The following is a 21,200-nucleotide window of genomic DNA, read 5'->3' on the forward strand; positions in this document are numbered from 1 at the left end:
GGGAATACAATACAGAATTATTCTCTGTTCTGTTAATAATATTTATAATTCTTGTAAAGAATTGATGGTGATACCCAGCCAACTCTTGTAGTTTACTTCCACATAGTTGCATATCAGTCATTTTACAATCTAAATTAAATGAGGGAGGAGAATTTTCTACTGGACATAATTGTCATATATGAAGTAGAGAACTGGAGTGAATGTTCACTACTCCAGATTAGTTCTGACCTACTTTGTTTGCTCATAGCAGACAGCATTGATATATTTCTTCTAGCATGTTGCTTCATGGGAATGTTCATTTGAACTTAGCTCTGTGTTCCTCTCGTGTTGTGTTAGTAATTCCTAGAATTTGATGTAATGGATTCTTGGCATTTTGTAGGAGTTTTTAATTTATCTGTGTTTCTATTATTGCAAATAATTTTGACACTTTCTTTAAGAAAATTATATAGTCTAAATGTGTAACCTACAGTTTTCTTTCAAGCATGAATTCTGAACTAAGCATCATTGTTTATTTGATAAACTTTTGAACAATCCTAAGCCTTACTACATCTGTTTCTCGTTTCAGGGTTTCTTTGTAATTGCTGCCATGGGAAGATACTTGACTATGCTGCTGCTGCTGATGCTGCTGGTGCAGCATTTTGGAAACTGTGAAGGAAATCAAAGGCCACATCATGCTCCATCAATGCAATTTACAGAAATACAGTATAATGCCACTGTGTATGAGAATTCTGCAGCCAAGACTTACGTTGGGCATCCAGTGAAAATGGGCATTTACATTACAAATCCACTGTGGGACATAAGATACAAAATTATTTCTGGTGACAGTGAGAACTTGTTCAAAGCTGAAGAGTATGTTCTTGGAAACTTTTGCTTTTTGAGAATACGGACCAAGGGAGGCAACACAGCTATCCTTAACAGAGAGGTGAAGGACCATTATATGCTGACTGTTAAAGCAGTTGAAAAAAATACAAATGCTGAAACGCGCACGAAGGTCAGGATACAGGTACTGGATACAAATGACTTGCGGCCTTTGTTTTCTCCAACATCGTACAGCGTTTCTTTGCCTGAGAACACAGCAATAAGGACCAGCATCGCAAGAGTCAGCGCGACAGATGCAGATATAGGAACAAATGGAGAGTTCTACTACAGCTTTAAAGAAAGAACGGATGTGTTTGCCATACATCCAACTAGTGGAGTGGTAGTTCTGACTGGTAGACTTGACTACTCAGACACAAAGCGTTATGAGATGGAAATTCTTGCAGTGGACCGTGGGCTGAAGCTGTATGGTAGCAGCGGCATAAGCAGTATGGCAAAACTAACGGTTCACGTGGAGCAAGCAAATGAACATGCCCCTGTCATTACAGCTGTTCCATTGACTCCATCAGAGTCAGACCCAGATCCCACGTATGCAATTGTAACCGTAGAGGACAATGACCAGGGTTCGAACGGGGAAATAGCATCATTAAATATTGTTGCAGGAGATGCGCTTCAACAGTTCAAAACAGTGAGGTCTGTTCCAGGTGGCAAAGAATACAGAATAAAAGCCATTGGTCCCATTGACTGGGAGAGTCACCCTTTTGGATACAACCTTACCCTTCAAGCTAAAGACAAAGGGAATCCCCCACAATTTTCTTCTGTAAAAGTTGTTCATGTGACATCACCACAATTTAAATCTGGTCCTGTCAGATTTGAAAAAGAGATATATAGAGCTGAAATAAGTGAATTTGCTCCACCAAACACACCTGTGATAATGGTGAAAGCTGTGCCTAGTTACCCACATTTAAAATATGTATTTAAAAACACACCAGGAAAAGTAAAATTCAATTTAAACGCTCACACTGGTCTTATTACCACATTAGAACCCATAAAAGCACAATATGCATCCCATTTTGAACTTGAAGTTGTGACAAGTGACAGAAGAGCTTCTGCAAAAGTATTAATTAAGGTACTAGGCATGAATAGCAATCCTCCTGAGTTTACTCAGACATCCTATAAGGCCTCCTTCGATGAAAATGTGCCAATAGGTACAAGTGTCATGAGAGTGAGTGCAAAAGACCCTGATGAAGGGGAAAATGGTTATGTGACCTATAGCATTGCCAACCTAAATCCTTTGCCATTTGTGATTAACCATTTCAGTGGGATTATTAGTACCTCAGAAGAATTGGATTATGAATTGATGCCAAGGGTTTACAATTTAAGGATTCGAGCCTCTGATTGGGGTATACCGTATCGCCGAGAAGTTGAAGTTCCTGTTACTATTATTTTAAATAACTTGAATGACAATATACCTCTGTTTGAGAAAATAAATTGTGAGGGAATAATCCCCAGGGACCTTGGTGTTGGAGAGCAAATAACAACCGTATCTGCTATCGATGCTGATGAGCTCCAGTTGGTGAGATACCAAATTGAATCTGGAAATGAACTGGATTTATTTAGCCTAAACCCAAATTCTGGAGTACTTTCTCTCAAACAATCACTAATAGATGGCCTAGGTGCTAAAATGTCTTTTTACAGTTTGAAAATTACAGCTACAGATGGAGAGAACTTTGCACAGCCATTGTATATCAACATAACTGTAGCTAATAGTCGCAAACCAGTGAACTTGCAGTGTGAAGAAACTGGTGTTGCCAAAATGCTTGCAGAGAAACTCTTACAAGCAAATAAGTTGCACAATCGTGGAGAAGTTGAGGATGCTTTCTTTGATACTCACTCTGTGAATCTGCATGCACCTCAGTTTAGAAGTACTCTTCCCAGTAGCATTGAGATAAAAGAAGACCAACCTGTGGGCTCTAGCATAATATCTGTGAATGCTGCTGATCTTGATACCGGCTTCAATGGAAAGCTAGTGTATGTTATTTCTGGAGGTAATGAGGACAGTAGTTTCATTGTTGATATGGAAAGAGGAGTGCTGAAAATTCTATCTCCCCTTGACCGAGAACTAAAAGATAAATATACTCTCAATATTACTGTCTATGATCTTGGAATACCACAGAAGTCTGCCTGGACCCTTTTAGATATAAAAATTTTGGATGCTAATGACAACCCACCGGAGTTCCTCCAAGACAGCTATTTTGTTGAAGTAAGTGAAAACAAAGAGCCCAACAGTGAAATAATTCAAGTTGGAGCTACTGATAAAGATTTAGGGGCTAATGGAGAAGTGAAATACTCTCTTCTTACAGATACAGACAAGTTTACTATTAATTCTGTGACAGGAGTTGTGAAAGTTGTAGGGGTCCTGGATCGGGAGGAACAGCACATTTATTTGTTGAAAATTGAGGCTAGGGACCAATCTACTGAAGAACCTCAATTATTTTCAACAGTTATTCTGAAAGTGGCTGTGGAAGATGTAAATGACAATCCTCCCAAATTTATTCCTTCAAATTATCATGTGAAAATTCGAGAAGATCTTCCTGAGGGAACAATTATTACATGGCTAGAAGCCTACGATCCTGATTTGGGCCAGTCAAGTCAAGTACGGTACAGTCTTTTGGACAGTGGAGATGGCACCTTTGATGTTGACAAAATAAGTGGGGCAATACGTGTTGTACAAAGACTGGATTATGAAAAGAGACAATTTTATAACTTGACCGTGCGGGCCAAGGACAAGGGAAAACCCGTTTCATTGTCGTCTACCTGTTACGTTGAGGTTGAGGTAGTTGATGTGAATGAAAACTTGCACCCCCCACAGTTCTCCATATTTGCAGATAAAGGCTTCATAAAGGAAGATGCTCCTGTTGGCTCCTCAGTAATGACAGTTTCTGCTTATGATGAAGATGCAGGACGAGATGGGGAGATCAGATATTCCATCCGAGATGGATCGGGTTTAGGAGTTTTTCGAATTGATGAGGAAAAAGGTAAGGTGGCTTTCTGTTACTTTTCTACACTAAACAAAATCAAATGCCAGGAAAGAGAGAAGAAAGAGAAGCATTGTCACAGTTGATGTAGGTGTTCTTGTTTGGACTAAAAGATGCCACCAACAATATGTATAGTTCTGTCTGCTACTTAAGTGAAATTATTTTTATACATTTAATAAGTAATTTCTCTCTAATACTCCCACTTCCATTCAGCCTACCCAGAGCCATGCTTAAGTCTTAAAATCTATACCACCCAGAAAAAGTAGGAATACTCTTGGTGTAAAATGGAGGTCTGCCTCATGTGAGTGCATACTCTGTCTTGTGGACAGTGGGGCTGTTATACTCTCCAATTAAATTACATTCAATTAAATAACATTATCTTTTGCTCCTTTTACTGGAGGTATGCATGGGTGTGATACTGCCATAGTGCTGGTTTAGGCAGTTACTTTCAGAGTATACGGGTACTCATGTGGAATTCAGTAAGCAGTGCCATCTTCATTGGAAGGCTTCTGCCAAAGAGAGCATTGATGCAACCTTAGAAAAACTTCATGTGAATCAAGCAGACTGAACTGTTGACTTATTGCATAAATAATCCATACATTGATGAGCAGTGTGAGAATTTTTCCAGTCTCATGTGTTCAGAAGAAACATAATTTTATTTTCAGTAAAATTCTAGTGCTGACTTTTAACATTTTGATTTGATTTCTATGTATCTGTTAAATTTATGTCTTTGATAAAGAGAGAGTATCGATATTCTGCAGTTATCTAAGCATCTTGAAATAAATTGAGGAGGAGTCTGGTGCACAATTTGTCTACAGGTTACATATAGGTAAATGATGTCATATGTGATCGATGTCTTAAAGGAAAAAAAGCTTGTAACTGAGAATAAAAAGTGGGAATTATGTCTGATTCATCCAGTAGTCATTCGGTGTGTTCTCTGTGCTTCCCACATTTGTGAATGTGGGTAATAGAGACTTATGAAGTCACTTTGCTCTGTAGGGTTTGGGTGAACAAACTGTTGCTCACTATTTTTCTTCTCTAGAAAGTCTGTTATTAAATTATGTGGTTTGTGGCTAAAGAACCAGCTCTACAGGTTGAAATGTATCAATGCTTCTCTTAGCTTTGCTTTTAACAAAGCACATAGTTAAGGCAGTGAAACAGATTTTGTAGAAGTGGAGAATTTAATACTTTCTTTCCAAGACCTTGTAGTTTCACTTTTGGCCATTTGGTATGTGTGCAGAATATTAATTTGTGTATCATTATGCATTTCTTTTTACATAAGTGTATTAAAGTTAACTGTGTGTTATGGTATTTTAGAGGTGTCTCTTGTTGTCCTATAGAATGAGTCTGAGTTGGGCAATGTGTTATATGTGTGACAGGGAACAGTAAGTGAGAATGAACCTGTTTATGGGTATGTGGACAGGTGTGTGTGTTTTTGTGATGGTACTACCATGGCACAATTAGTTGTCTGCGTGTGTTGCCTCTACTTTTTTGGCACAAAGCTAGTTTACTTGACTAACAAATTGGTGTGAGTTTAAGTTGCTTTTTATCAGCTGGGTTTACAAAGCAGAGCTTGGGGCAAAGCCAGCTTCTGTTCAATAATATTGTCCAGAACAGTGGCTCTGTATTTTCAAGGCATGGGAGAGGCATTGTCTCTATTCATATCTGGTATCTAGTGTTTGCACTTCTTTGGGGATGAATATAGAAGGATTTGGTGGGAATGGGATGGTGGTGGAGAAAGGGTTGCTAGTTTTTGATATTATTGAACAAATTCCATTTATGACACTGGTGTGGGGAAGAAAGTGTTTATTTTGGGTTGCTTGATGTGTTTATTCCATCAAATGGTGAGCTAAAGGAAAGAACATTGAGTATGTACAAACTTAACAATGTAGCTTAAATTTTGGATTGACCATTTTATTTTGGTGAAAAGCCATCAGAATTATTCTTGAAGGACTCTTTATACTGCAGTGTCTGAATATTTGTCATATTTTTCAAAAGGGACTGGCCTTGATACAGGGAGCAGACTGATTATCAGCAAACAAAGTACATTGAAGAATTTGTGAAAGAGAAATTCTTTAAGCAACTTGCTAACTCTTTCAGCTTGCTGAAAAGTTCTTTTGACTTTACCCCTGAGCTACATGTCTCATCCTGCTGTCTTTGAAGAGCATCATACTACACTGTCAGTTCAAAGACAGATAAATCAGATTTAAGAACTTATTTCAAGTCAACATGAAACTATTCAGTGGTTCAGAGGGGCTCTTTTATCCCTTGCTTATAAGAAATTAAGGACAACAATCATATTTGCAGATAGACTAGATGATGATAGAAGCATTGAATAGCTAGTTCCATGCATTGATTTTTGTTGACTTTTAGGTTGTCTTTCCTATGTTAAGTTTGTTTTAATTTTACAGTTCAAAAGGTAGGAAATAGTATTGGCATTTGATATTTGTACCTGTAATTCTGGTATTTTCACAAGGGACCTTAATACATTTTTGCCATGAAGTCTTGAGTTCTGTTTTCCAAGACTTACCTTTATTTTCAGTCATTGGTTTTCATAGGTTCTGTTTTCTGCAGTTGTGCCCAAATCATTAGCAGTCAATGTCTTAACAGGGAGCACCAAACACCAATATTTCCAAACTCAGGAGCTGCTTTGAATACTTAGTTCCCTGACTGCTCTGTTGCTTTTCAACTAGACATAGAAAAAAAGATATGTTAGGGGTGAATTTGGTAGTCAGTCGTATTTTAGCTTTCTTAGTATTCTTAAGCCTGAAAAGGCAATAATGGTCAGAAAAGGAGTAGAATAAGATGATAAAAGTCTAGAAAATTGCAATAGTTTCTGTAGCACCTATATCACTGTCTGTTTTTTGTAATGTAAAAAATAGGGCACACACAGTTAACAGGTTTTAAAGTATTCTTTCTTTCCTAAGCTAAAAGGAAGTATTTTTCACATGAAGTGTAATAAAGTCGTGAAACCCATTTCCTCAGGAAGTTATAGAGATTTATAAAGTATGACTAAAGAAAATAAATGATACTAATGAGATTACTTTGAGGTTCAGCCTCACGCTTTCTTCAGCTCATAAACTGTTAACTGGAAGCCAAGGGGGTAAGGGAGAGAGTTCAGAGGTCATCGCTCAATGTATGATTCAGAAGTACAGCAGTGCATTGTGCCTGATATTGTACAGAAATAAAATTTAAATTGCGTGGTAAATGAAGACTTTGGGATATTATATGAGAGGAAAAATGTTAAAATGAGATTTTTGTGCTGTGAATTTATATAACAAAGCCATTTGTTTATCCTTCTAGGTACGTGTTCAGGAAAACTTGGAATTTAAGATAGCTTTTTATTTGTGAGTGGAGCTGAAGGCTGTAAATTGAGGTGATCAATTGGCTATATAAATTGCCTGCTAAAGCAGCAGTAAAATATTTTCTCAAAGAACTTGACAAGGAGTTGAGCACATCGGTGTGTATTAATAACAGAAGGCATTGTGTTGATGCAGATCTCAGTGTGCCACAGGAAAAACCCATGCACCATCTAAATCCCATTAGTACTGAACAGTAAAAGTGAGATAAATCATGTCAGTACCATGCTGCTACTTCGATTGAGAAAAACTCTAAAGAATTACAGAAGCAATTGCTGGAGCAGAACTAAAGCAGAGGCTCTGTGGGACCAAGGCAATACTGAAATTTCCTTGTCCCAGTTTTTATTCCAGTGGGCAAGGAGGGAAAAAGAATAATGTTTTCCTGTTTACTTTTTGGTTTTCAAATACAAGAACAGAGCCTTTTGGTTGAGTATTGGCACTCCTCTAAGGTTAACTGAAAGATGGAAGCTATAGTTTGTAAAAACTGTGTTGGGAAGAGCTCATAGTACTTCTTCCAGTTGTTTAGGCATGTGAACAGTGGCTTTCACTGGGCTGGATGGGACATTATCATGGGAGCACCAGCATGTGCTGAGCAAGTGTCCACACTGATTTTCAGCTGTAAAAATGAGGCTGGGAAAAACTCATAGTGGTTATCTGGCCTTCTCCAAAGAATTTTTCCAAGCAGATTGCTCTTTTTCTTGGGATATCAGGACTTCTAGCTTATGACTGAGTGCTGTTCTTACCATATTTCAAGGTTGATTTTTATGGTTTTACTTTTCTTTCTAGTGCTCAAAATTTAGATAGCTAAGGGAGCCAGCAGACTCTGGATGTGTAGATGCCATGGGTTATTTTGCCTAAGAAAGGTCTCATTGAAATGCTTAGGGAAGTTGGAAGCCCATCCTGGAAACGGAGGTTCAGAAGTGAAGGAAGGTTTAAGTAATGAATTCCATGGTGTCTGTTATAACTAAGCAGTTGCATTTACAATCCTTATACATGCAGAGGCTGGATGTTAGATGTAGGCCCTGTACAGTAAGCTTTCAAGACGCAGTGAATTTTATAAACTGATTATCAGAAACTTAGCAAGTAGTTCAACTTGCAAGGCTACCAGCAGGTGATTTCTAAACTTCTGCAATTGAGGAAATTTCACAGTAGGTACCCTAGTTCCAGAATGGTGTGAAGGATGAAGTGATAGTCGGAACCTTATACATGATAACCTTGTGTACTGTTGCCTTGTTTTTACAGTATGTAGTTACTTGTTACCAGGAATCTTCCTGCTCTTTCATTAACCTGATTTTGAGTTATTAGGCCATAAGTGTTACAGAATAACAGTAATTCTGCTTTAACAATATGGACAAAGTTTAAGGTGATTAAACTAATTTGCTGACTTAAAAAGATGTATGACTGTGATTTTTTAAAACAAAGATCTGTCTAGCTTGAGATACTGTCTTCAGTAGCACAGGCAGGGCAGGGAGATAATGCTTTCTTCTAATACTTTCCCAGTCTCTGGTTATTTTGTATTTGGGGAATTTTGAGGTCACATAGTTGGTAACATTCACATGCTTATCTTTCGTGTGTAGTCTTCCCTTGGAACCATATAACTTTGAAGTGTAACCTTGCTACTGTGATAAGGAAAAATGAATCGTTTTGGTAAAGAATATTAAAGGAACAAGTAAAAAAAAATTAGCAGGGGCATATGGAGGAAAATTATTTTTATTGCACTATCTCTGTATGCATAAAATAGTGTCAATAAAGCTTAATGGCCATAGGATGCTATTTTTAATATTACTAAAACTATTTCCAGCTGGGAAGGCATTCATTAAGAAGAGTGAATAGGATTTTAACTGTGTGAAGCAAAGTACAGAATTATAGTCAGAAAAGGAACAGAGCATGGCTAACATGTAATAAGTATGTCAACGTTGCTTTGTAGAGTTCATGTAAATCCATTAACTTAAATACAGGATATCATTAACATTTGTACATAAGGGATAGCTTCAGGCTCCATTTCTTCGGTGGTCCGTGGCTTTTGAGCTTTTCAAAGACTGGCATTAGCAGAGTTTAAATGCCATGATCATCAGTGGAGCAGAACACATGAGCATCCAGTGGATAGCTGTTAAACCAGCACCATTTTCTGGAACAGGAACCAACTGGCCTGCATCTACACCAACAACTCTTGTACCTTTAGGAAGGGTGACTGTACCCAGATCATCTATTGGGGGTCCTAATCCTCAATTCACTCCTAGCTGTGACCCCTGCTCTTTGAAAAATGGTACAAACCAAAAGTAGTTTAACAGTACACAATTTCAAAAGCTTGGGAATGTTTTCTGTCTGTTTCTTGTAAAGATACAGTCATAAAATACTTGGAGATAGGGGAGATGTTTCTAATCAAAACTGAGATAAGTATGATTTGGTTTTAAGTTAATTGTAGTTAAGCAACCTTACAAATACAGGACTTTCTTCACATTCTCATGTTGAATGCTTCATCTTGAAGTTGCTCCTTCTGTATACTTTGTCACTCTTATTGCATAAACCATGGATATAAACATTAGGATGTGCAAAAACTTAGTTTCAGTTTAAATTTAAAAAAAGGGAAAAAAGACATCAAGAAGTTCTTAATAATTTCCATTCTACTATACAAATTCCATGTTATATGTTGACTTACTGTTTATTCTGATTCTTTGAAGATCTGTCAGATTGTAGTCACTGAAAACTATGAACAGAAAAATATGTTGAGCAAATCTTATTGTAAGAAAGCAATGAAACATTAAAAATAGTAATTGATCAAGTGATGTTGATACTAGGGAAAGAATATTCTAGGTGGTTTTAATATGATTGACTAATTCTTAGAGTATCTTCACATCATAGACTAAGTTTGTTTACTAACATTGTGACAATGGCCTTTCTGCCTGGCTTCTGCCCACCGATGCAGTCTCATTAGCACACAGGATTTGCAATTAAAATTCCTTGTGTGAATAGTTTGACCAGTTAAAAGTGAGAAGTAACTAAGAAGAAGACCTCATAGAATGGGGTCCTCAGATAGCATTTTTTTTCCTGCAGAGCACAGTAGTTCTTCCCAGTAGAAGAGAGAGAAGGGTTGACGGGGTCTCTAGTTCTGCAAAATGCTAGGTGGCTGCAGCTTTTTGCACAATGAAGTTTTACCCTAGCTAGCTCAGGTACATTATGAGTAAAGCTCAGAGCACAGACTAATCTTCCAGGTATCTAATTAGCTTTTCAGGCACATTTCTTTCGTCCTGCATTGCATTCTGTACAGCTGCATTACATTGTACTGAAGTTAATGATTTGCCCATGTAGCTGTAGCAGTTAAATTTCTTCAGTAGCTGAGGCATACGTGTCCTAGAGTAAGAATTTAGATTATTCTGATGCAGTTTGAAGAAAACCCACAAAACCAACCCAAACTAAAAAAATTCCCAAGAAACCAAACCCCAAACCTAAAACAACAACAAAAAATAACCTGAACAACCCTCAGCATGCAAAACAACCAAAACAAAAAAAAAAACAAACCCAGAATGATTACTAGGTTCTGTAAACTCCAAGTTAGAATTAAATTCTTAAGCTTATAAATGTTAATTTGGAAGGTTAATCGTTTAAATGAGGGGTTGCATCAGCACTTCAGTTTGCAATTAAGAGAAGACCTAATTCTAATGTATGCTGGAGATTTGAATGACATTTTAGTCAGCAGATGGGAGTTTTTTCGTAATCAAAAGACTCACACAGATTATTTTTGGATTCTGGAGTTGGTGGTTAGTTGTCACACTGACATCTGGAACAGAATTTCAGGTCAACACCTGGAATTTGAGCACAAGCTGTTAAACTTATTTCTTTGGGAAATTGAGAAACAGTACAAGGGCAAGGATCTATTTGTTTGAATACTATGTAATTAAAGCTCTTGAAAGAGTTTGAGAGATGTATTTTTGTGTGTATCTCTGTAAAAGTGAATGTGGAATTGGGGGTTTTTTTTGTGTTTTGAGAAAGTTTGGGAACATACCTGTTCAAGAAATTTTAGTTTATCTGTCCTAAATAATAAAAAATGCCACTGTTCTGGAAGCATTAAGCAGTGTAGATCAGAGATGCAGAAATAGTAGTTTCTTTAGCCCTCTCTGTGAGGCTAGTTTTGTAAAAATAGCACTACTTAAAAAAAGGGGGCAGGGCAAGTAAGGATTACTTTAGTAGTTAAGTGCTCTGGAAAGATACTTTAATGCTGATACATGTTAAGGATTTTTTTCTAGTGGTATATTTTGTTCTTTGTCTGGGCATTCTCTCCTTTTGGTGTTGAATTGAGAAAAATGAGCAGCATGAGAACATCTCCACTGACTCTAGACCAGGTCTGCACATTTCAACTCTCCTGCTGACACTTTTGTGAATCCTTGGCAGGAGAGTCCTTATCAAGCTTCTCCAGAACTACCAGAAAAAAAGGTTTTGTTGTGACTATAAATAATGAGGCCACTTATGGTACTGTGCCCACCCAAACACTATGACCTGTTTTTTAAAGCATTTATCCAATGTTTTTATGACCTCTGTTCCCTACCATAATTTTCAGTGGTAGTCAAGCATGCTATATATGGAGCAGAGGTTAAATTCTAGCTTAGTCTGCAAGATGGGACAGACAACCATATCTGTGTGGGACATTTAAATTGAGGAGGCATACTTGTGGTTGTTAATTACAGATACTGAAAACTTGGGTAGACTATTTCTAAAATGGGGTATTATTTTCTGCTTTCTAATTAAGGATAACCCAGTGGGTTTGTGTTGTGTTCAGTATGATGTTGAAAAGAGAGTGAAGCTGATGCAGAAGATGGTCTGTTTCATTTTGTTTTTATGTATTTTTCTTCAGTGGCATTAAAGCAAACTTGTGCCATTATGCAAGAAAAAATCAGTTATGTTTTTAAAAAGTGCCTAAAGTGAGTAGTATTTTGAGTTTAAAAAACATTTGCTTAAAATTTCATGCAACTAAAATATATTTTCCGCCAATTTGTTATGGTTTTAAAAATTAGTCCTTTGGCACATAGATTCTCTTTTATGAGACAGTACAAATAGTTGCAACACCAGCTTAATAATAATGATTTTTGAACTTGTAGATCTCCTCTAGTATTAGGAGAAATCTAAGAACTTTTAAGAGTATAGACCGAATTTAATACAATTTGTGTCTGAAATAAAAGAAATACAGAAATAAAAGACCAAGGGATGCACTATCTGTAGACTGAGGACAAGGCCTGAATTTGCTGCTATTCATAGAAAGCAATACAGAAAGTATATTACTAGAAGATGACGAAATCCAGGTGTCAGATAGCCATGGTACCAGCAATCAAATAAAGTATCTCACATTCAGAAGTTAGTTTAAGTGCGTGTTAATACTCCAGTTCAGAAGAGGTTACATGGTTAATCTGTCAGGGACCATCTGCTTTTGACTGCAGTGTGCAGTTTTCTACTACTCCACTGAGGGTGTGATTATGTGCATTCTAAGGTCTAGAACTAATGGTGCCACTAGGTTAAACTGTGATATGATGCTGTTGCATTTGTGTTTCCTTTTAGATGCATAAAACTAAGCCTGGCCTTTGGAACTAATGTTGAGTTTCAGTTTGGCAGGGGTTGAGGAGGCCTGGGTTTGGACCAAGGTCCTGAGCAGCCTGGAGCTAGGGAATTACTTTTCTTTCTTAGGCTTGAAGAAAACCATGTAATTTGCATTTGTGATGGTGGCAACTCCCAAAGTGCTATTAGGTTGTTAATGCAGCTTTTAGAATGTGTCTTTGGAAAAAGCTGAATTAGTTTTAGACAAACATATTCATCTTATGTTCTCTGTTGGCAGGGGCATCTTCCAAAGTAGTTTGAGTTTTCTTAGGTATCCTACTGAGTAAAACATCACCTTAGCTGCCAAATAGGGATCCCACACAAAAGCTGAGGCTCCCCTGCTCTGCTGCAGGCATGCTGAAAGTAAGGGATTGTTCCTTTCTGAAAGGTGTTGATTGGGTTACAGCTTGGTTTGATGAAAACAGAGCTGCCTGGGGGCTGTGTCGCTGTAGGAGATGAACTGGGGCTGAGCCACATGTGGTCCCAAAGATTTACCTTATGAACAGCAATCAGTTCGGGCAGCAGAATAGATACTAAGGGCCTATTAAGTTACTTGGGTCTCTCTTTGACTTGAAAAATACTTGTGAGCCGAGGAATAATAAATAAAAGGGAAGGGTCGCCAAAAGCTATGGAAGGTGCATCTTGCTATATCACTCTTGGGACATCTGTTAAATTGGGCATTTATTTCCTACTAAGCATCTGCTGAGCTTTTGAAGTACATATTAAGGTCAAAGGAGGGGAGCTTGAAATGATTGCATAATGTTTATTCTTTTCTTTGAAGATTTTAGACTTTAATCATACAGCATTTGGACATATTTAACAAAGGACAAACCTACATGAGCATTTGGCAAGCTTCCAGAACTTATTACATGCAGTAGTTACGGCTTTAGAACTTGGATTTAAAAATACTTTGGGCTTTGCTGAAGCTAGGTTTTGCAGGTCCATTTTTTAATCTGTCTGTGCATCTGTGACTTTATTACACTGGACATCTGAATGTGACCAAAAATGAATTTTCAATTCATCACTCTCCATGAGGCTCAAGAAAAAAAAAATCTCTAGCATTCCAGTGCCATCAGAGAGGGATTTTTGGAAAAACTGAAGTATCCAAAGAATCTAGCAGCAGGAGTGCAAGAAATCGTTTCCATGTTCAGAAATGAGGTTTCCCCAGGCTCCTTGTGTTCTATTCATGATTCTAATTGCAGCTTCTTTTTAATTTAAAATCATTTGTGAACAAGGATAGTCAATATGTTAATGGTTCTTATAAGTAGTTGCATAGTTTGGATTGGCATTAGGGTTACAGAGCAAACTGCTGGGTTAGTGGCTATAAATTGACTTGACCTACTAGTAGTGGTGGTCATTAATAGTTCGTTTGGCTCAGAGTTCTGTCTTTGCAAACTTGTCAGTGTGGTATTGCTGATAACAGAACTGAATAGCTGCTGTATGTTGGGAAGGTTACACATAGAAAATACAGTAGTTGCATTGCTTTGTTGACTAATCTTCTACCAAGAATAATCCTTTCTGACATGAATCATTTCCAAAATCTGCATGTATCTTGAATCAATAATTTTGGGTGTTTGTAATAAAGACAGTATTTTATTGTGCTGATGCAAAAAGCCTGATACCACCTCTATACACCAGAAAGTGAAAATGACTGAGTTTTGGTTTTGAAGTTGCTGATCATGGAGTGCTTGTTCATATTTTTTGTAGGATTTAAGGCTTAAAAGGTTATTATATTACAAATTTCAAAATACAAGAAACATAATTATGGAATAGCCTTCTAATTTTAGTATTACTGGTAATGTACATGAGCATTGACAGAAGTGGTACAGTCGTGTGAGTGAAAAAATGAAGATTCCAGTAACATAATATGCTGTAAGTGAATAAGAGTGAACAAATAATATGCTAAAAATTGAATACAGACTTCTGTATGTGTTGCCTGTAGTTCTGGTTGTATTTATGATAGAGAATGAGTTTGGTAGTTCAGCTTGAAAGACTTTCACTGCCAAGAAGTTTATGATGGAGTTATGGATTATGGAATTATGAATGTGATTTTAATGTTGGTATGTTGTCCCCTCCATTTCTCTAAACCTGTGAGAGTGGCATGTATAGCTCTTTCGCAGGGAATACATCTCCATTCTGCAGGGGGTTTGTATTTATTTTTTTTAATCCTCCTCCCCCCTTTGCCTGTAGATTTGCCATGACAGGGTATATCCTGTCTCTATGAAAATTAGAGATTGCTGTGTAATGATAAGGGTTTAATCTGCAACGAATCAGACATGTGGAAACTTCTGTCTGTGGAATTTTCTGTTTGATCTGAGAGGAATGCCCTTGCTGTGCCCTTCCTGTAATGAAAGCAAGGTATAGTGAATCAAAGTGATTCTAGATAAGATTGGAATGTGTGCATTGGTTATGCCTCTATTATATTTGGTGTTGCAATTCTGGCCATATGTATTATCTTATTATTCAAGATATTAGCAGCATAGTTCATCTTCTTCAAAGATATCTCTCTCTGTTTTAGCTAAAAGTGCTATAATTTTATTGATGAAATTTGAGTTAATTACTTAGGTTTGAACACCGAAATTCTTGCTTGCGACAACTAATACTGTCAGCAAGATATTGAATGAGCTATGATAATACAGCATCTTTTTCTTACCGTAAATAATTTTACAGTATTCACTTAATCTTCTGTTTTCAAGATTTTGTTGGTGTGCCGTTGTGAGAAATAGCTAAAGTTTCCCTCCATCATTATTTCAAAACCAGTTAATGATTAACAAATGTGCAGCTGCCTGTGCAAGGAATGTTACTTACTTTGGGAGGGGGGAAGGAAAGATTATTTCTTCACATAAGAAGTCTGGTGTGATAGTTCACTTTAAAGGTAATTTAAATATTACAGGATCAATTTCAGCAGATTAATCAGAAATGGGAAAATGACCTGTGCCTTTCTTTGATTTTTGCTTATATCTATGTTGTTTCTACCTGTACTATTAGTTGGTTTAGTAATATTTTGTGTTGCCTATGTTTGTCCAGACAGTAGTTTTAAAGTAAAAAACTATGTAAGAAGACATGGCAATTTATTCTTAAGTGTATGGATATGGGCAGAACATGGCTTAAAAAAAAAAAAAGTGATAACATTTAAGCAGTTCATAGTCCAAACTATTTTACACCATTCCTAATCAGATTTCTGAGTTGGGCCTTGTCTGTTAAGTACAGAGACCAACAGATCAGGAACTGTGCTTGTAAATGTAAAAACAAAAACTATCATAGAATTTGGGCTTTTCAATTAGCTTTTTGCTTGCTTCAGAATGTTCATACTGAATGGTGAAATTCTGTACTGAAATTTTGAACTGACTTGAATCTGTACAGTTAAGGTAGAGCAGGAAAGTGTTCAAAAATTGTTAGTGAAAAATGAGTTGTCAAGTTGCCATTGACTCAAATGACACATCAGCTTTAATGTGCATTGTTTAATAAGAAGTTAAGGGAGTGACAGAGTGAGAGCAAGATTACTGCTGATTATTGGAGTAAATGTTTGAGTGAATATTGATTCAGTATGTGATGATGGGAGGAAATGGAATAAGACATACATGCCATTCTATTTCTGTAATTCCAGGAATGATAAAAAATACTTTGGAAACTGAGTCATTCAGTCTAGTCAAACACAAGAATGACCAACATTTGAGAGTCTCTTTTTGACAACAGCTATGCACAGATACAGAGATTTGAGGAGGTCTCCTGGTGCAGTTGCTGTGTATTCTGTGAATTTCTTAAACAAGGAAGAAAATCCTCAGTGGTTAGGACTACAATGCATTTTGTGTCTAAATAGTCTACTAATTACCTACAATATCATATTTTTCATTTACACTGTTCTAGTGTTGACAGAGTTGATCTACTTCTTTATGACAAATTATTGGTTTATGAAGCAATTATTCATCACACTAATTTTCTTTGGTATTGTTTTGAAGGGTGCAGTTATCTTCAGCAAAAAACGTTTCTGTGGAGAATAACTAAAAGCTTTTTCAATGGAAATTCTCTCAGAGAGACTCTGTGGTCTTTGTTCATCCAAATGCTTGCAGGTTTGCCTAGTAAGCAATAAAATGAATTAAATTTATAGATTTTTATACTTTTTAACTGTAGCTTGCATGAATTTCTACTACCATTAGTAATTTTTTATTCTGGAGAGTGTTGATTAAGACTGCATGTGCAGTTGTCCATTGTTTTTATGAGAAAAACTGAAACTATTTCCCAGCAAGCGTCCAGGGCTCCCACAAATAAGTATGCTTGACATCTGATAAATGATCTCTAGTTTTCTAGTTACAAGTCTTCTTTTTAGATGTTATGTATTGGTTCTTCAGTGTGCTCTAAGAATTTGCTTGCAAATGGAAGATTTCTCATTTGCTTGATACAGTAATCCTAACCAAAGAGAATAAGCATCATTTTATGATACCAAAACTCTTTGCTTTCAGGATTCCTCTGGCTTTAAAATTTTAGTCAAAACCAGAGAAGTTCAGGAATGTTTCTCTGTATGGCCTTGTGTTTAATTTGATTCATATGCAAAGGCAAATAAGGCTAATTAAAAATTAGTTTAACAGGTACTGATCAATGTAGAATCCCCTCTGGAAACAGGACCAGAAATAAAGTCTGAATAAATAAATGGATGCTTTGTAGGTTAATACATCTGACTTTGTCAGAGCAAGGATGAAAATGTCTTTTGATGTCACTGAATCCCAGATGCTTTCATTCCATGACTTTGTCAATTTGCTTTGTTCCCCTTGCATTAGCATGCCCAGAGGTGTATCAGATCTTCTTTGTACACAGAAATCTGCTTGGGAGCAGCATTTCTGTTGGCAGTAATTAAGTGCTTTTGTGTCTATAGCTACCTGGTGCAGTAATATGAACAGCAGTAATAGTCTGATTTCCAGTATTCCTCAACATGATACCTCCTTTTTGATAGATACCAGTATCTTTTCTTGCTCAGAGCTGATCTGGAAACTATCATTGCTAACCAGCAGTTTCTGCAACTGAAAATATTTTGGAGACTGAAAGCTTGAAGCAAAATTGCAGTAGTCCAAACCACAGCCATGCATAAATAACACACACATGTGCTAAACAACAGTTTTTTTGTGGTGGGTTACTCATGAGCCAGAGTTGTTGTGGAACACAGCTGTAACAGCTTCTTTCTGAAGGATAGGACTGCTCTGTTTGACTTGCTGGGCCTTCAGTGTTTCACAGAAGTAATAAGGGGTAAGCTGCAGTTTCAAATTTCCACCAAAAAGGGAATCTGAGAGAAATGCAGTGTGTACAGGAAAAGTATTCCTGGGATACATGGAACAATTTTTCCTTATTTAAGATGGTCACTAACCCCTGAAATTTACAGAAAAAAAACCCCTGTAATCTGTTAAGTTTAATAGTTTCAAAGCATAGTTGTTGCAGAACTGTCCAGGTTTTAATAGTTTGCAGAGGTCTAAACAGCTAGATCCTTCTGGATCAACAAACCAGTTTCTGAACAATTAAATGTGTTGCTCTTGTGCATAATTGGCTTCCCGTGCGTCTCATTATTTTCCTTGTAGACTCTTCTTCTGCCTAAGGGGGACCAAGGTTAATCTGTCAACTCCAGTTAGTTTTGAAATTCCTGGGGCCATTTGCAGAGGAATTTCCCCTTCAGAGGCTCCCCATTTCCCAGCTAAATTATGAGACTTACCACACTCATTGTCAACAATTCCTTAGTAGTAAGAAGACTAATAGAGAAGTTAAGAGGGATTTCGCAGTCACTGGTGAAGCCAGAGTTCTAAAGAGCATATATTTTTTTCATTTGTGTGTTTAAGAAATTCTTATAAACTTTAACAAAGAATATAGAAATTCATCCTTTGCGTTTCTCATGCAGAGGCAAGTACACATTCTTTATAAAAAAATTGATTAATTAATTTCCTTCTTTGTCCTTGATGTTCATAAGTAAACAAACAGTGGACCTGTAAAAGCCTTTGCTTGTTTGTGAATCACCTACATTTTAGTAGAAATTTTCTTGGTCATGAAGGTAACTTAGCTTAAAACAGCTCAGCAATATTATCCCAAAATGTTTTGCTTAAATAGTTTCTTATTCTAATTTTATTTCTTGGGACATAGAAACTTGTTAGATCTTTATCTGAAGACAAAAAGCTGTCCTGAATAAGCAGGGTGGGTGGCCAGAGCAATGGCTTGCCTCATATCCTACAAACCTTGCTTGTGTAATGCAGAAGCTGCTTTTGTGGGTTCTGAAATCCCACGTGCTGGCCCAGAACCTGCTGGCAGTTTGTCCTGCTTTCTCTGGTATTTTGTGAACCTGCTGTAATGTTGATGTTGAAGTGCAGTCATGTTTTCTTCAACAGGTTTTCTCTCAAATCGTGAATGACTGATCATGTTAACAGCAAAGCATGCTTTGCTTGCTGTCTCTTCAAGGCAGTGTAGATCCTATGTGGTTGTATTACAATAATTTTTGCTATTGGCAGAGGAGTTAACATTACATTTCCCTAATGTGGACGCATCAGGGGGTTTTTGTGTCTCTCCATATCGAGCTTTAGCAACATGGTACTGTTCCTCTGTATAGCAATTATATTGCCTGTCCAAAAGCTTGACATACAAGCCGCCTAGCTGACAGAAATAAGCTGGAACTATTAAAATAACCATAAATGAGGCTGACAATGGGAGCTGTCTGCCATTGTCCCAAAAGATTTTTTGAACTGGAAGTAATCAGTTGAGTTCTAAGGCAGCGCCATCACGGATCTTCTAATTGCAAAAATTCCCCCTCGCCAACCCCCAACTTCCTGAAAGGAAGTTCACAATCTCTGTGGACCTTAGGAGATTTATTGCTTGTAGCCCAGACTACCTAGTACCAAATCATAATTTCTGGGCATAATATTTTATGTAGACAATTTTAGGAACATACATAAAAACTATTTTTCTTTTATAAATGGTCTGAACACTGTGTTTTTGCTGTTCATTTGACTTTTTTTTTGTAGAGATGTGCAGGAACTAGAAGTTAAAATGTCACAGCGTTTAATTATTTACAATTCTCTTTTTGATAATTTCTTATTTGACTTTACCCATTTACATGATAATGGTTTTTTTACATGATAATCTGTTTTTTCAATGCTTTAAAATATAGTCTCTTTTTGGCGTAGAGCTTTAACTATGCACATCTTTACTTCTAGGTCTTTGTACAATCTCTACATGCTTATTTAAGGGATAGCTGCACTTACCCGATGAACATTCTGTATTTCTTCAAATCTGTCTACCTACCTGGTTTGTGAGCTTGCATAGCAGAGGGCAGTAGTGACCCTTTGTCTCTCTCCACTTGAGCACTGTTCAAGTTGCTGCTGTTCACTCATAGCACAGAAGGGATGCATTAACTGTTCTGTGTTTGTAAGTTTTATGTCAGGGTTTGGATTTGACCACATGCTGAGGCTCTTTGGATGCCAAGTTTTTGTCCCCAAAAAATATTTCAAAAGACAGCTTTGATAATTTCTATGGGCTTGGAAAAGTGAGACAGGTTTCACTGGACACTGATAGTGTCTGATTGTTTCACTGACTGCTCTTGCTGTTGTTCCATTGGTGTCATAGAAATTCTTTAATTTCAAATACAGTCGTTTTGTAATGAAATCTGGGGGGTTTGAGAGCTTGTACTAATATCACATTTACTTAAGCTACTGCTACAAAACTAGATTTGGCTATATATTTTGCCATATCTAATCAGTGCAGTGAAGTTGAATTTGAGAAATAAAACATCATTTTATTATGATTGAGGTTTTGCTCTGCTTGTGATGGTTCCTTTACTCTGCTTAAGGGTGGGTTCTGTGTGCCTTGCAGTGATATTCTTCCTCTTCCATCTCTCAGAACTTGCAATAACTGGTCCCTGGAAAGAAAGAAAGCAGTGGTGAACTCTACACATTTCAGGTCTTGCTACTGCTGCAGTTCCATCAACTTACTGATATTGATTGTGATTTTATTTGAAACTTTCCAGGCCTTGATTTGAGTAATTGGTCCTTGAAATAGCAAGAGGAGTTGCTTTCCATTCAACAGTTTTAGCTAAGCATGATTTCTCAACTGGTAGTACACAAAGCACAACCTGAAATATGTATAGCTTTCTATGTCAAAGAGCTATAAACAAAATTTAATTACATTTGATGGGATCTGCCCTTATACATGCTGAGAAAAACTTGTAGTTCCAGTATGATATTTTCAGCTTAAGTACTTTTTTTTTTGGTAGCTTTTCCAGAGAGAAATTTTTCAGTGCATTCTCTGAAGCTGAAATTGTGAAGTTTAGATTTTTTCATTGCCTTTCTTATAAAGAAGAAATTTATTTATGATAAAAAAGAAATGTTATAAACATATAAAAGCAAATCAAACCCACTGTATAGTAACTTACTGAATATTT

General features: G+C 36.9%; 1 protein-coding gene across 5 annotated transcripts in view; it reads left to right on the plus strand.

Annotated features, from left to right (window-relative positions):
- Positions 1–21,200, plus strand: part of FAT1 (FAT atypical cadherin 1) — a 103,145-nt gene that overhangs the window by 7,452 nt on the left and 74,493 nt on the right. For all 5 annotated transcript variants that reach the window (XR_010439837.1, XM_064710488.1, XM_064710491.1 and 2 more), the window contains exon 2: positions 566–3,854. Coding sequence is in view for 4 of the 5 variants with exons in the window: in XM_064710488.1 (XP_064566558.1) it covers positions 587–3,854 (3,268 nt within the window). In the remaining variant the exon portion in view is untranslated. The remainder of the gene's footprint in view (positions 1–565; positions 3,855–21,200) is intronic.

The sequence above is a fragment of the Zonotrichia leucophrys genome, chromosome 4 (assembly GCF_028769735.1).
Source record: "Zonotrichia leucophrys gambelii isolate GWCS_2022_RI chromosome 4, RI_Zleu_2.0, whole genome shotgun sequence".
In the NCBI taxonomy this organism is placed as follows: Eukaryota; Metazoa; Chordata; class Aves; order Passeriformes; family Passerellidae; genus Zonotrichia; species Zonotrichia leucophrys.